The sequence below is a fragment of the Chanos chanos genome, chromosome 10, assembly GCF_902362185.1.
Source record: "Chanos chanos chromosome 10, fChaCha1.1, whole genome shotgun sequence".
NCBI lineage: Eukaryota > Metazoa > Chordata > Actinopteri > Gonorynchiformes > Chanidae > Chanos > Chanos chanos.
Genome location: NC_044504.1, coordinates 7,957,972 through 7,973,715, shown reverse-complemented (window position 1 = coordinate 7,973,715; position 15,744 = coordinate 7,957,972). Strand labels below are relative to the sequence as shown.

The 15,744-nt window shown below is 42.1% G+C and overlaps 1 protein-coding gene across 1 annotated transcript in view; it reads right to left on the bottom strand.

Annotated features, from left to right (window-relative positions):
* Nucleotides 1–725: 725 nt before the first annotated feature.
* Nucleotides 726–15,744, bottom strand: part of xirp2b (xin actin binding repeat containing 2b) — a 28,434-nt gene continuing 13,415 nt past the window's right edge. The window contains exons 3-9 of the mRNA XM_030786649.1: nucleotides 15,502–15,661; nucleotides 13,192–13,323; nucleotides 12,425–12,487; nucleotides 12,077–12,143; nucleotides 11,842–11,939; nucleotides 1,942–11,362; nucleotides 726–817 (exon numbers count right to left, since the gene is read on the bottom strand). Of these exons, the coding sequence (XP_030642509.1) occupies nucleotides 726–817; nucleotides 1,942–11,362; nucleotides 11,842–11,939; nucleotides 12,077–12,143; nucleotides 12,425–12,487; nucleotides 13,192–13,323; nucleotides 15,502–15,661 (10,033 nt within the window). The remainder of the gene's footprint in view (nucleotides 818–1,941; nucleotides 11,363–11,841; nucleotides 11,940–12,076; nucleotides 12,144–12,424; nucleotides 12,488–13,191; nucleotides 13,324–15,501; nucleotides 15,662–15,744) is intronic.

Sequence of the window (15,744 nt, the reverse complement as noted above, 5' to 3'; positions counted from 1 at the left end):
CCTTGTCACCTTTTCTGTTTTGAGGCACTTCAGCATTTGTAGTGCAACTCTTGCTTGTTCTTTGTCTGAGACATTTATCAGATCCCTCTCTCTCTCTCTCTCTCTCTCTCTCTCCCCCTCGGAACAATCGTATAATTTTTTTTTTTTCTAAAGGCGGGTTTTTGGAGGCGCTTTTCTTCGGTGATGTTTCGGAGACTTCGAGGCCTCATTTTCAGGTGGCCAGACTGGTTTAACAAATTGAATGTCCTTCTCAATAGCAAATGATTTCTTTGTAGAATCTGGTTGCGGAGGCCACACCACTGAAATCTTGCTTGGATTTTGATCAGTTCTCTCCAATGATTTAACTGAATCTTTTCCTGTGGCGTTAAAGATGTCAGACAGTGAACTTACACTACTTTGGGAAATTGAGTATCTCCAGTCAAGTCCATCAGCAGTGGCATTTATTTCATGTCTTGAACTCAGTGCATCCTTTTGAGTAGTTTGTCCAAAACCGTCGTTAAAATTTCCTTTCATTTTGAGGAGTTGCTTGTAATGGGGCAGGCAATACAAATGACCATGAAGAGAGACATAGTTGCTCAGACTGTGGAAGGTAGAGAGTCTGTTTATGACACAGGCACAAGTCACTACATCACAAAATATCCATTTTAATGATTTTTTTTCTTCACTGTAATCGCAGCTCAGCATACCTTAATTTGCTCTTGCAGTGTTCACAGGAAAAACAGGACTTATGGAAGTTCTTTTTGTCTGCCTTCAGAGACTCCATGGGGTAAACCCTCTTCCTGCATACTGTGCACATCTCCGACTTTGGGACTCGAATCTGATGAGGAAAAAATTAACAAAATACATCATTGTTTACTGAGCATGACTTGTATAAGGTAAACATTTAAGTAGTGTGAGTCGATCGTCACAGCAGCGCTAAAACGTTCTGTCAAACATCAAGGTGAAAATGTCATGAGTAGGTAGAAATACGTTCTAATAACCTAAACTGTAACTAATGAGAATCATTAACACCAATTCATCATGGATTGATTGAGCTTAAATTAATTTAAAGTGTTTTGAAGATTGGCAACGGATATTTTCATAATACATCACGTCATTTTGGCAATTTAACATTCAGCAGGGTTATAGAGAGGTGCTTTAAAGTCTGTTTAGTCGTGAGCACTGCATCATGGGTGTTTGCCAAAACACCAGATGCATCACAAGCAACAAAACAAGGTGCAGTCAAATTTCCAGAATGTTGGTTACAAAGCATTTTTTAGTTCGTTTCCACCCAACAAGTAAATGAATTAATCTGGTTAAAAAACAAAAACAAAACAGAAACAGCAACAACAGCAGCAGCAACAGTAACAACAACAAGCAGAACATCAACAAATCAGGCAGGAGTATTTGTCTTTTTTATTTAGTTATGTTTTCTCTGGAAATATGTAAGGGGGAGATGGGGGGGGGCAAACTTAGGGACAAACTTCTGCTTAAGTAATCTAAAAAGGTTCTAGTTGATCATCAGTCATGGAAATATGAAAAGTAACTGCTATCATATGGATCAGGGATGACACTCTTAAAAGAATGGATCTTTGTAAAATGATTTGATTACTGAATAAAATGAATGGGATTAAAGGATAAAAGATGAACTATATTGTGGGCTAAGAAATATGTCAAAACCGCAAAGAATGTATTTTTGTGATGAGGGCATGCAGAGCTTGGTCAAAATTTATTTCACAGACTACACACAGAAAGGCATGCCAAAAAAAAAAAAAATCATGTAGTCACATTTCAGTGAGTTCAGGTTCAGCCAGCACAGCTCAATGTGTTCTGACTTCTCAATACCTGATAAAGCTGGTTTTCCTGTGCTTATGTGCCGTTAGCTTCCATTCTCATCATGCAGCACAAGCAAGTTCATGAGTCACACCAGTCTCCTTTAGGTGTGACACACTGTTCTCTCACCTGAGACGCTATAACCCAGACTTCTAAACACATTTTCACTCTCAGTCCACGTCTTGTGGAAATTGTTCAGCAGCTCCTCTGCAGAGGCTGAGGCCTTCTCCGGCTCTTTCGCTTCAGTGGGTTTCCGTTTAACGGCGTCGGCATACGAGAAAGGGACCGATCGCGTTGTAACACTTTCCGAGTGTTGGGAGATGATTCTGGTGCTTCTTGATTCACTGATCTTGGTGCCAAACTCATCAACACTCTGTGAGTGCTCTGTAACTGTCTTTGTCTCAGAGAATCCATTGGGCTTGACTGATTTCTCCACTGTTACATGTTGGCTATGGAGAGGCAGGGAATTTGACTCACTCGCTTGGGAAATATCTTGCTTTGAACCTTTAGATAAGCTTTCACTCACTTCTGACTCTTTCCCCTCCTTTTTCCCTTTCTGCTCTTTGACAGAGGAATGTTGCTCAACCATTTTAAAAACATTTTTAATTGCCTCATTGTCAAAGTCTGGCACAACCTTCTGCTGAGTGGTTTTGTTCTCTCTCTTGGGTTCCAGGTCTTCTGTTTCACTTCTGAGCCGCTCTGGGATTACAGTGGGCTTTTTTACCTGTGGTGATTCAAATTTGCTCACCAGTTCAGACAGATCAACCTTTGGGAGGTTCTCTTTTTCTTTCTCAATCTTTTCTGACTCAGGCTCTTCGATTTCTGGACCCAGGCGTTCTGGGATATTGATGGGATTTTTTGGAACGTGGGTCTTATTTTCCTCAGCTCTCTGAGCCTCTTCAAAGAATTCTTTCCTGTCTTTTACTGAGACAGTCTCTGTCAGCATGTCAGCTGTCTCTGAAGGTTCAGCAGTCTTTGTCTCAACTTTTATCTGTCGGTGAAATGACGCTGGAGATTCCACAATCTCAGCTTTCCTCTCTGTGACTTGTACAGGGTGAGGAACAGGGTCGGGAGAAGCTCCACGGGAAAGCTTGGCTGTGGCGTCTCTTAGTCGGGCCAGACTATCAGCTCTTTTGCGGGTCGGAGACGGAGAAGCTCTGCTAACACGTGGAGTCTCGGATCGGCGTGGCGGAGGCGTTGGGGGCATCGGTGGAGGTGATGGGGGTATTCTCTGAGGTGAGTCAGTCCTCCGAGTGGACTCAATGGTGATGAACGTAGGTGATGGTGAACGCATCCTTAATGAAGGTGAGGGGGCCCTGGGATCAAGCATTTTTGCACGCCTCTCTTGCTGCTTCTGACTTTTGTGTGAGGCCTTTTTCTCTTCAACCACTTTCTTTTGAGTTTCAACTTTCTTGGAGCCAATTGTTATTTTTGAAATTCTTTGTGTTGTCCCACTGAAATCAATATTTTCAGAGGTAGGCTCACATTCGTGTTTCTCTATGTTCATGGTGTTTGATTGTAATCCCGTAAGTTTTTCTTGAATGAGAGTTTTCACATGAGCTATAATTTCTTTGAGCTTCTGTTCATTATGTTTGACCGCTGCTCCCTCTAAATCACTTTTCTCCTTTGGTTCAATAAGCCACTCTGGGATTTCGTTCAACAATGTTTTCACAGATTTAGAGTCAATTTTTCCTGAAGCTTCCTGTAACCCTGTGATTTGAGACAGCAACTTTCGTGCCTGCTCATATCTTTGTGATGTCTCTGCACTCTCTGTCACGGGCTTTGCAGATTTATTTTGTTCTGGCTTTCCTGTCACTTTTATTGGAACATTTCTGCTATCATCCTTTGAATTTTCATGAATCTGCTGGTTCGTAGATTCCTCCTTCTTTTTTTGGGAGGCTTTTACCTGCTTTTGAAGTTTTACCGTACCCTGTTGCTGAAAGCTCTGCTGAACTTTACTCTCTGTGATTATTACCTCTTTATGGACCTGAATGTGTTCCCCCTGAATGGCTTTGTGTGACTGAACAACAGTGATTTCCTCTTGTTTTTTAACAGATGTTGAAACAGGTTTCTGTGGCTCTGAAGGACCAGATGAAATATTACTTTTTGTTTGCTGACCTGTTTCTTTCTCTTTCTTCGCCTTTCTCCTCTTTTTTGAGCGAGATTCAGGCTTACTGTCCTTTGTAGAAACAGGTGCCTCTTCAACTTGTTTTTGTTTTGTCTCCTTCTCCACTTTAGCCTCGATCTCAGTTTGCTTTTTGTCAATGCTCTCCCTCACTTGGACACTCTCTTGTTCCACTTTCACAGTCTCAGTTTGATATGTGGCCTTTTTTTCACTGGGTTCTTGAGTTACAGGCTTGATGCTTTTCTTTGTCTTTTGATTTTCAGTTTTCTGAACTTTTGGCTCAGTTTCTGAGACTTTGTTTTCTGTGCCCCCTTTTCCTATTTTGGTGGAATCTGGGAGGCTCTTCCTCTGACTTTTTGGAGAAGGGCTGTTGATTTTCTTGTTGTCCTCAGACTGGATGTGCTCTTTAGCTTGGGCGTCTTTGATATCCTTTTTGACATCTGTCTGAAGTTTATTATTCACATTTTTAAGAGCATTTTCGGGCTCTTTTGCATCATAAGAGGCTTTTTCAGCAGCTGTCAGCTGAGTCTTTTGACTAATGACAGACTGAGTGGTGGAGGCTGCAGTCACCTGCTGTATATTGGTTGTCATGGATCGGCGCTTTTTCTTTTTAGTGGAGGTAGATGTGGTCTGGTGCTGAGTGGAGGATGCCTCAGATGTCTGATGGGAGATAATGTGCTGTTTAGCAGAGGAAATATCAGCAGATTCAAGAGGAGATTTCTCATTTGCAGAGGAGATGAAAGGCTCGCTTGGGGGAACATCTGAAAGCTTGACGTGCTTGAGTGAGTCACGTGACGCGGGCTCTGATTTGGCTTTGGTCACACTCTTTTCAGCTTTTTCTCGAGTGAAATCAAATGATATGCTCTGCTCTGATTGCACTGTGCTTGTGGCTTCTGTGGAAAGCATTTCGAGTGCGGCGCTGACTGACTCATGCATGTGAATCTCAAAAGCTGGGGAATTGGGAGGAGTGCTCTCCTCTCTTTGCTGTCTGTATTTCTTCTCCGCTTTTATCAGCGGAGTTTGGAACTTTGTTAAATGAGATTTGGATTTGGTGCTTGGCGTGGGTGAGGAGGGAGGAGTCATTCTTGGCGATGTAAAAACTTTCTTCGGAGGCCGAGGAGACTCAGGTGCTTGCAAGGAAACTGAAGACTGGGTTTCTAATGAAGTTACTGTGGATGAGACTGATGATGAGTGGCTCCGAATCTGGGTTTTACTTATTTTCTCTGCTGTTTCATCTGCTGTGATCACTTGTGAAGCAGTTATTGTCTGCAGTTCCTCCATTTCTTTAAACTGCTGTGGTGCCTCTAACTTAGGCACTTTGTGCAAAGTGGGAGCCTTGACTGGTTTGACAGTCATCTTTGTTGGCTTTGTGGGAGTAATGTTCAGTGCCTGAGACGGCATAGAATCAAGTTCTTGCTGAGAGGGGGGAGGAGGAAGGAAATCTTGCTCAGTCATAGGTGGTGGAGGAGGCAAAAGATCCAAATCCGCCTTTTCTGACTCTGATGGAGGTGGTGGTGGTGGAGGAGGGGGACTGGGTGGGGGAGGAAGGTCATTATCCTGTCTGATGGCAGGAAAGGAGATATTATCACACTCAGGAGGAGGTGGAGGCAGAGGGAGGGGGAGCTCAGAGACTGGCGGTGTAGCTGCTGGGGGTGGGATGGGGATCTCTTGTATGCTTTTGTCTTTATCTAATCGGATTAAACCTTTGTGGTTTGTCTTAAGGTTACGGAACTCTGTCTTCAGAGTTTTGATGCCATGCGTTTGAACAATCGTTTTGTGCTCTAGAATTGTTGTTTCTGATTCATGTGTACTGCTGCTTGTGGTGTGGGATGTGACTTCATTTCTCTCCTGAGATATGTATTCATTTTGCATTGATTTAGCAGTGGCAATCTTCTGTACATTCCTCTGTGATTCATTGCTCTTAGAGAGGTTTTTGATCGCAGGAGTTGGCCTAAGTGCCTGGAACTCTTGCTGCGATGGTGATGCGTTTTTAGCAGGAACTTTGACCCTTCTGATTGGTTCTTTCCTGGGGATTTTGGGACTTGCACGCTGTGCGGTTTCCAGTAAGCATTTTATTGTACCTTTAACATCGCCTTTTATCACCTCCTCTTTTTCTGACTGCACCTGCTCTTGCATCTCATACAGGGATTTAATGGACAGTTTCACATCTCCCTCTGTGCTAGGCCTGCGTTGCATTCTGGGAGAGGGTGGTGGCTCTAGAAGCAGCTGAATAGTGCCTTTGACATCTCCCTGGACACCGATTTCTTGCTGGTAAATCTTTCTCTCATTAGAAGCTTCCTGCAGACTCTGCATTGCCGTATGAATGTCACCCTTAACAATCTCCTCTTTTTCCACTTCCCTCACCACCTGTTTAGCCTCCTCCAACAATTTCAATGTGCTTTTTATGTCTCCTGGGACCAAATCTTCAACGACAATATCGGTTTTGGTAGTTGCCGAACCTTTAAGGGATTTCAGTGCTCCTTTGATGTCACCTGGGACAATTTCTGGTTTTTCTACCTCTTTGGACAGATATTGGGCCTCCCTGAGAGATCGCAGGGTGGTAGGTATGTCACCTTTCACAACTTCTTCTTTCTCCAGGACAACAGCCTGGTTTATGGACCGTGTCAGCGAGTTCATAGCAGCTCTTAAATCACCTCTCACAATCTCTTCTCGTTGTGAATGACTGAGCGATGTTGAAGGCTCTGTCATGAAAACCTTCACTGTGTTGTGAACATCACCAGGGACTATGTATTCTTTATCCACAGTACGTTCAATTTGGGCTTGATTGCGTTCTAGGCTCAGTTTCATACCCTTAATGTCTCCACCAATGATCTGTTCTTTCTCAACTTTGCCTGGAAGTGTCTCATCTACATCTGTCTGGAGCTGTTTAAGGTAATCCAATGCCCCTGACTCTATACAGGTTGAATAGAAACTTACTTTTCCCTTTTCTGCATCGTCCACCTTAATTTTAGCTACCTGTTCCTGGTTTTCCGGACAATAGAGTCTCTGAAGTGTACTTTTTACGTCACCCTTGATGATGTCCTCTTTTTCGATGGCTAAATCTTCTTGTTTGTTGAAGAGAGAATATATGGTCATGCGAACATCTCCCCGTTCATCCTCCTGGAGGAGAATGCCTCGTTTAGCTGAACTCTCCTCCTTCAGGAGTTTGTTTATGGCTTCTTGAATATCACCCCTGATAATTTCCTCTTTCTCCACGTTGCTTCCTGTGTGCTGGCTGAAGAGTTGTCTCACTGTGCTGTTGACGTTCCCCCGCTCGTCTGCGTCAATGATGACCCCTCTTCCTGCTTCCTCTCGCCTGTTCAAGAGGTTCATCATTATGCTCTTCAGATCACCCTTGATAATTTCCTCTTTTTGGATCTCAGGGGTCTCTTTATTCATCAGATTGTACTTTGCCATTCTTACATCCCCTATCTCGTCTGCTTCTATGAGAATCCCCTTTGATGCGACCATTTGTTGACTATAAAGTTCATCCAGGGTTTCTTTGATGCTTTTACCAATGATCTCAGTTTTCTCTGTGCTGCTCTCATTAAACTCTGGGAGCGGTGTTGTTTCAAACAACCATGTTGTTGTCTTTACGTCAGCTTTTGGTATTTCCTCACGAGCCGTTTGCTTGGATTCAACATTATCTGTAATGCTATCCAGTGGGTTTTTCTCAAATAGCCACACATGCTGTTTGACATCTCCCTTCACCTCTTCCTCCATCGTCACCTTCTCCATCTCATCCTCAGAATTTTCACCATGGAGCTGATCAATGGTTCGTGTCTCAAACATCCATTTAGCTGTCCTCACATCACCTTTGTGGATCTCACTCATGCTAACAGTACGAACTAACCTCTGTGAGGATAGGTCTGACTCAAAACGCTGTTTGTTTGTCTTTACATCCCCTCCTCGAATGTCATCAATGGTTTTCACAGAGACTTTGACATCCTCTGCAATCTTATCCAGGGGCTGGGTTTCAAATCTCCACCTTGCTGATTTCACGTCACCTTTTTGAACATCTTCCTCTGTGACAGCTTTGATGAGGTAAACTTCATCCGTGTCCCTGATGGAATCAAGAGGTTTTGTTTCAAAGAGCCAGCGGGCACCAACTACATCCCCTTTCAATATCTCTTCTTTAGTGAGTGTGGTGACCTCATGGTAGTGGCCCTCTTTGTCTTGGATGGCATAGAGAGGCTGCGTGTCAAACATCATAGCATAGTTTTTTACGTCACCCTTCTCTTCTTCCTCACAAATAATTTTCTGCAACTTGGAAATGTCTGATTCAGAAGAGGCCTGCTGAATCTTATCTAAAGTGTAGGTCTCAAAAATAAAGCGGCCTTTGTCAACGTTGCCCCCCTGCACATCCATCACGGTACGTATATTTTTCTGTTCGTCAGATTTTTCGCAGATTGAATCTATTGGCTGGTTTTCAAAGAGCATCTTACAGTTTCCTACATTTCCTTTCTGTATATCTTCTGCCTGAGCAGTCCTCAGCTTATGCATGAACTCCTCAGAGGTCGAGGTCATCACATCAGCAGACTGTGTTTCAAATATGTACTTCATACGTGATACATCTCCAGACTGAACATCAATCTCAGTAACTGTCTTAAAAGCTCTGTCATCCTCTCCAGTGAGGTTCTCAAGGTTCTCTGTCTCAAATAGGAAACGAGCCATGCGTACATCTTTGCCTTGGATGTCCTCTTGTTTCACTGTTTTTGCTGTCAGGACTGTTTCTGATTCGTCTCGTATGGTGTCAAGGGCCTGTGTTTCAAAGAGCCAGGTGCATGTTTTGACATCTCCCCTGTGGACGTCATCTTCGTTTTCTCTCCTGAGAGCGATTCTCTCATACAGTTCATCCATTGGTTTAGTCTCAAACAGCCACTTACAGGTTTTTACATCACCTTTGACAATCTCAGTGGTTTCTCTGGTAACATATTCCTCGTCTTCAATGTTACTGAAGTATTTAATTGCATCAAGAGGCTGGGTCTCAAATAGCCATTTAGCTGTTTTGACATCACCTGACTCAATCTCCTGTTGGGTGATCCCCTTGATTATCTGAAATTTGGTAATGCTTTCATCAAACTGATCTATGGGACGGGTTTCAAACATCCATTTAAAGCTCCTGACATCTCCTTTGACAACCTCTTCTCGACGGATGGTTTTCACCTCATGGTAGTGACCTGAGCTGTCTTGCATGGCATATAAAGGTGTGGATTCGAAAAGATCTTTGTTCAGTTTAACGGAGCCAGTGGTGACACCCTCCACTTGTATCTTTTGAGTCTGATCATGTCTGCTTAAATCAGTGGTTTCAAAGATTTGCTTGTAATTTCTGACGTCCACTTTTTCAACATCCTCCACGTTTACTGTTCTTGTCATTTGCTTCTTCTCCTCTCCAATCTGTTCTAGTGGTTGACTCTCAAACCTCCATTTCTGATGTCTTACATCCCCCCTCTCCTCTTCAGATGCCACTACTTTCTTCAGCTTCCCCACTTCCGCAAGTTCTTTCAACTGCTCTTTAGGGGCTGTTTCAAAAAAGTGTCTAGCTGACCTTACATCACCGCCTATAATCTCGTCTGTAATGACAGGTTTGGCATTTGAATCATCTTTCAAAGTATCCATGGGTTGAGTTTCAAAAACCCAGCAATTTTTCTGCACATCACCTTTGAAGCTTGAAATGTTCTCTTCGTTCAGCTCAAGATTGACCATGCGAACCAGCTCTTTCCTCTCCTCTCTGATATCCTCCAGTTTTTGATTCTCGAACAACCATCTTTGATGTCTCACATCACCTCGTTCCTCCTCAGATGCTACCGTTTTCTTAAGCCTCCCAACATCTGCACGCTCCTCCCCGATGTTCTCCAGATGCTGGTTCTCAAACTTCCATTTTTGATGTCTAACATCCCCTCTCTCCTCTTCAGTTGCTGCCATTTTCTTGAGCTTACCTACCTCAGCAAGCTCCTTCAACTCATTCTTAGGAGCACTCTCAAAAAAGTGTCTTACAGACCTCACATCACCACCTATTATCTCCTCTGGGGTCGCAGGTCTAGCATTTGTATCATCTTTCAAAGTGTCCATGGGTTGAGTCTCAAACACCAAGCAGTGTTTGCGGACATCTGCCCCAATGATCTCCTCTTTCTCAGCCTTTTGGCACTTTTCCCACTCCTCATTTATGGAGTCCAATCTCTTTGTCTCAAACAACCAGCGACCCTTTTTGATGTCCCCTTGCTGGTTGTCTTCTATGGATATGCCAGAAATGAGCCTCACCTGAGAAAGGTTCTCATTAATTTCACCCAGAGGCTTTGTTTCAAACAGCCACCGTGACGTTTTGACATCCCCCTTTTCTGTTTCTTCTCTGCGGACTGAAGTGATTTCCACCATTTCACCTGAGTGCTCCCTTAACAGACACATGCACTGTGTTTCAAACATCCAGATGACTTTCTTCACATCAGTTTTGATCTCCTCTAGCACTGACTTCAGATTCAAAAGGTGCTTTTCATCAATAGTCTCTGTGACACCAAAGGAATCCATTTGTTGATTTTCAAACATGTACCTGACTGAATTGACATCTCCTTTTGTCACCTCTTGTGTGAAGACTACCTCTTTAGTCTGCTCTTCATCTTTATACAATTTATTCAGAGTGTCCATGGGTTTTGTTTCAAATAACCAGGCAGCTGTCCGAACATCTCCTTTGGCCACATTATTATACATTTGCTTTTGTTGTGCTGAACTGTGGTCAACTCCCAACAAATCCATGGGCTGAGTCTCAAACATCAGGGCTGTGCTTCTAACATCACTACCAGTGATGACTTCCTGTTTAGTGATGTCTTGGCCCTCTTCTTCATCTGAGGAGTCATCTTTGATGCAATCCAAAGGTTTGTTTTCAAACATCCAACACATCGACTGAACTTCACCACGGAGTATCTCATCCCACTCTAGGTATTCCCTTTCAGGACTCCTGTTTGGCGTGCTCCCACCATTCTCAAATGCATATGCAGCCTCCTGCACATCTCCAGCTGTTAGTCCGTCATCATCCAGGAGTCCTTCTCTCTCCTCGTCTGTCACTTCATCGTAGAACTCTCTCTCCAGATCTTTACGGACATCAGGGTGGACATGTTTGCAAAGGCGTTTGAGTTCCAGGAGTTCTCTCTGTTTAAAGTACTGCTCTCTGTTCATGGGGTGTCTGATTGGATTTGGTGAATCAGGTGGCTCAGGGAAATACTCCGGTAGTTCTGAGGGTTCCTCCAGTAAGTCGGGGGGTGGTGGAGGGAGATAATCCAACTCTTCACCATCAGTGGCAGATACAGAATCCAGATATTCTTCTTCCTCAGCTGTTGTTTCCGTCACTGTCTCACATATCTCACTCTTTGAAGTATGCTGGGACACACTAGCAATAGACGTGCACAGATTCTGGGTGATGTCACGCTCGGTCTTTTTGAGGAGACAAAAAATTATTGTGTCATTCAGTTTTGATCTTCACAACTGTAGTTTACATAGTAATATACACTTTGCAAATTGCTTTTTGTTTTAACTGCATTTGCAACGCTAAGCAATTTATTGTAAAATGCCCCTGTTTGCGCTTTGATAAAGTAGGCAGATTAACAGTGCATTACTTTAGAGAGAAAATAAAAGGAAAAATAGGTTAGGGCTGAGAGTAAATGTTTGGAGATAAAGTAACTCAGAGAAGATGGATTAAGCATTAGGCATAATTGCTCGGCAGGGAAATTTGCCACTGCACAACAACAGGAGATTCTCACCTTGATTTTTTTTTCTTTCATTCATTCATTCATTCATTCATTCATTCATTTAAAATTAAAGTCACAACTGTGATTTGAATTTAAAAAAAAAAAATCCAAAACAACCCAAATGATTCAAAGACCAGAAGATGAAAGTATTGATGTGTGAGTTACCTTAATTTTCTTGCTGGGTGCAGCCTCTTCAATTGTTTTTTCAAAGTGCTGTGCCAATTCCCTAGCTGAGAGCCTTGGATAGTATTCCTCTTCCTCACCTGTAACTAAAAACGTAATATAATAACTTCAAAACTTCTCCATCCCATAATTACTATATTTGAAGTATAAGGTGCAGCTCAGCATCTTTAGGACACTGTACTAACACAGTAAAAACTGATATGGGTTCATTTCTTACCTGTTTCATCATGATGATTTTCAATGCTGGTAGTCACGTCCTGTTGAATATTTTGCTCATGTGAAATCTGTAGAACAGGCGACATGGTCATAACTACTGTAAAGTATAACTTCAATAAATTAGAGTGAAAGCTACTGTGTATTACGTTAATCAGTAGAACTGTTTGAGTTTTATTCTCTCATCTCAGTCACATTCTTGGATTACTCTCCACAAGTAAATTCCCTCAGATGACAGAACAGTGGTCAACAAATAAATTTGACAAGTTCTTTTCTTTTTGATGAAGCATAACTCGAGGACAGCAGCTGTCATGTCTGGTGTCAGCCGCAAACTTCTCTGAGTCATCAGTACCTTTTCATCACTGAAAAATAGGGCCTGCTGGTTGGCACTCAGCTGCACTGAATTTGATGTTTCCTATGAAACAAGTGACAGAAATCATACATTGTCAGGCTAAGGAAAGTCAGAGACATATAGTTGTGTGCATATTTGCACAAACGACTTCTGAAATGTGATTAATTGGTGTTCACTTTGACAAACACAACTGTAGCTAGATGATTAAGAGGACTCAGCAGAGAATTTAAACTATTTTGCAGAGAAACCACGAAGATTGCCTTTAAGAGACATCCCATCTCTTTATGTACTCTTTCAAGACACTCTTTGGGTTACCTGTGCAGTATATTCTCAGACTTCTAGGCTAGCTCAATTAAAACTGAACTGGTATCTCCCAACCAAGGCAGTAAAAACAAACCCAATATCTCATAACGTAGTGTATGCTCTCATCCAACATGCCATTATGTACAACAGGATAATAACAGGGAGGGAAATGTAGGCATTTAGCCTGAAACTGTCAGAGCACTGAAGTTATGCTCTTAAAGTGTAACATTATACAAAAGCTTTACCATTCACTTCACGTTTGTTCACACTGCCTGTATATAAATTGTTTATTCTGCAGATAAAACTTTGCACTTTACAATGGCTATATATGTGTGTGGATGGACTGAAGGACTAATAGGCTGAGAGAGGGAATTTGACCAGACTGTATTTTAATTCTGAATGTCTCCACAGCTTCCATTAGTCTTATTTTTTATGGGCTGTATGCAGTAGGCTTCATGAATTACCTGCACAGTTCTATGTGTGAAATGAAATTGAGTAACTGCGCTGTGTGCAGTGGAAGTTTCCTCGCTCTCAAACTGTCTCCGCACGCTCGCTAGCCCCCCAGGCAATGAGCAGACCTCAGCTTCCTCCATGACCTAATGAAGCAAGGAAAACACCATTACTACATGCTGCTGAAAACACAATAACGTCTTGCAAATGCCTTGAAGATGACTTTCATTTTGTTTATGTACAGTTGTTCTCTCTTTCTCTCTCTCTCTCTCTCTCAAACATACACACACACACACACAAATTACAAGCTTAATTTTGCAGACAAAGCTGCAATTAGATCATGGTGAATTGACTCTTAGTGAAAGGAACACATACTTGCAAAGGCCAAAAAGGAGAAACCTCCATGTTTTGCTAGGACTAGGGTGACCATATGCCCTCTTTTCCGTGGACATGTCCTCTTTTTCGGACTTAAAAAATGCATCCAGCTGGGATTTCTAAATCTCCAAAAATGTCCGGGATTAGGCTTTTGCTTTCCACAGTCACCATTCATTGTGTGTGCATTTGCATTGCTTTGACCTTTTTCTTTAGGTCCCGCCCTCTCGCACGCCACCATGATGTATACTATCATGCCATAAACATTAGTTAAACTGCATCTCATTCATTACCGTTAACACCACAGCAACAGCTAAGAGACCTTAAGAAAGCCGTAACGCCACCAAAACTTGAATGGAAAGAAATAAGGTCATCTTCCCACTGTTATTATGCTAGCAGTTATTTGTCTTATTAAAGACTAGCTGGCTATGTATTGTGGCAGTTAAGTACAAATGCAGTTTCACATTGCACTGTCAAGCATCAGCCTTACATGCGCAATGACAGGAACATAAAGTGACATACACTTAAATTTCCCCATAAGTTCAGAGGGGAATGCATCAACCCCCCTCCACCCATCATTCTCTTTTCTGAGAACCAAAATATGGTCACCCTAGCTAGGACGTATGCAACATGTGCGAAGGATGTTTTCAAGGTTATCCTGTAGGAGGCAGTCATGAGGCCTGTGATGGACTCTTACACTATTCCCAGCCTGGAATTCGTAAAAAAAGGTGTCGGGTGTCCTTCCTTCAGCATGTCCACTAATCGCCCTCTCTGCTCTGCTGTCATCATGTCGGGCTGATAAAGCCTGACAAAGCTATCAACAACTGCCACAAACAATGACATCATCACATTTAATGTTTTCTCCCTCCAGCTGACACAGTTTGAGGCTCAAACCCTCCCAAAAGGTCATGGGTCATTAATGCAGAATATTGAAACAATGTAATTTGAAATGGCTTCCACTCTGAAAGCAACAATAAGGACACATTTATATTTTAAGTTATTTTTGGTAAGCAAAATTATTTGTACATGCAGTAATAATACCATGGCAAAGGTATAAACGCTATATTGTTGCTAGGCAACAGAGTGTGGACTTGCAACTGTCACTCAGTGAGTCAGTGATAAACATTTGGTAAACATTCACCAAAATACAGCATAGATGTCTATTTATCAAGAATAAAAACACCCATAAACAGGTTTCAGCCAGTAAATATTCAGGATCCTTTTCCATATCATCATAATGTTACTCAGTGTTTTGACATGAAATTATACCCATACTTTCAAGATCTGACTTCTCTCAGCATTTACCAGTGACAAAAGGCCATTACGTAGATTAAAACAAAACCTTAGAACAAACAGCTAATATGACTAATATGTCAATAGGTATAAATCAAAGCAACTCTGTTTTTAAATGAAAGGAACTAGTATGCAGTCAAAGGGAACGATTTCAGACATGAAGGCTAATCAGAAGAGCCAGAACGCAATGACCTTAATATTTTGCTATCTCGACTTTAACATAGTGTGGTTAACAATATTTCCTCTGACAAAATTTTAAATCCATGTGTTTATATTGACTGAATCACACTGCTTTTGGAGAGTGTATGAATAGTCTTGTAATCAATGTACTGACAGTGCTATTCTTCATTGGAACACTTCACAGACCTTATTCATTTGATATTGACTGATGTTTTTTTTTTCTTTTGAGATGAAATAGACTTTCTTCTGTTGATATTGACTGATTACATGGTATCATAGTCATTGTGTGAAACAGTCAAAGGGCTGCAAATTGTATTGGTTCTAATACAATAGATAATCAGCAGCACAGAAGCAAATTCGTCTTTTTGTTAAATTTGCTCAATTTTTAATTGGAGTGTGTTTTATTATGATACATGTATTTTTAAGTGTGCCTGTTAGTGGGTTTGTCCGTGTTATTACGTATTGTATTGTGGTCATACCAAGCTGGGATAACTGGTGTTCGCCTGGTTGTATACGGCTGCCTGGTACAGGGCCCTGCGGCTCTGCAGTGGGATTGGTTCAGAGAGAGCTCCGCCCCTCTGGTGGTCTGCTTCCTCCTGACGTCCTAGTTGCAATCTAACCACGCTGCCTGCAGCTGCACTAAACAAAAGAAACAAATAAACAAGGAATGCTCTTAAACTTCAATCTTTGGCATGAAATCCTTCAGAGAAATATCTCATAGT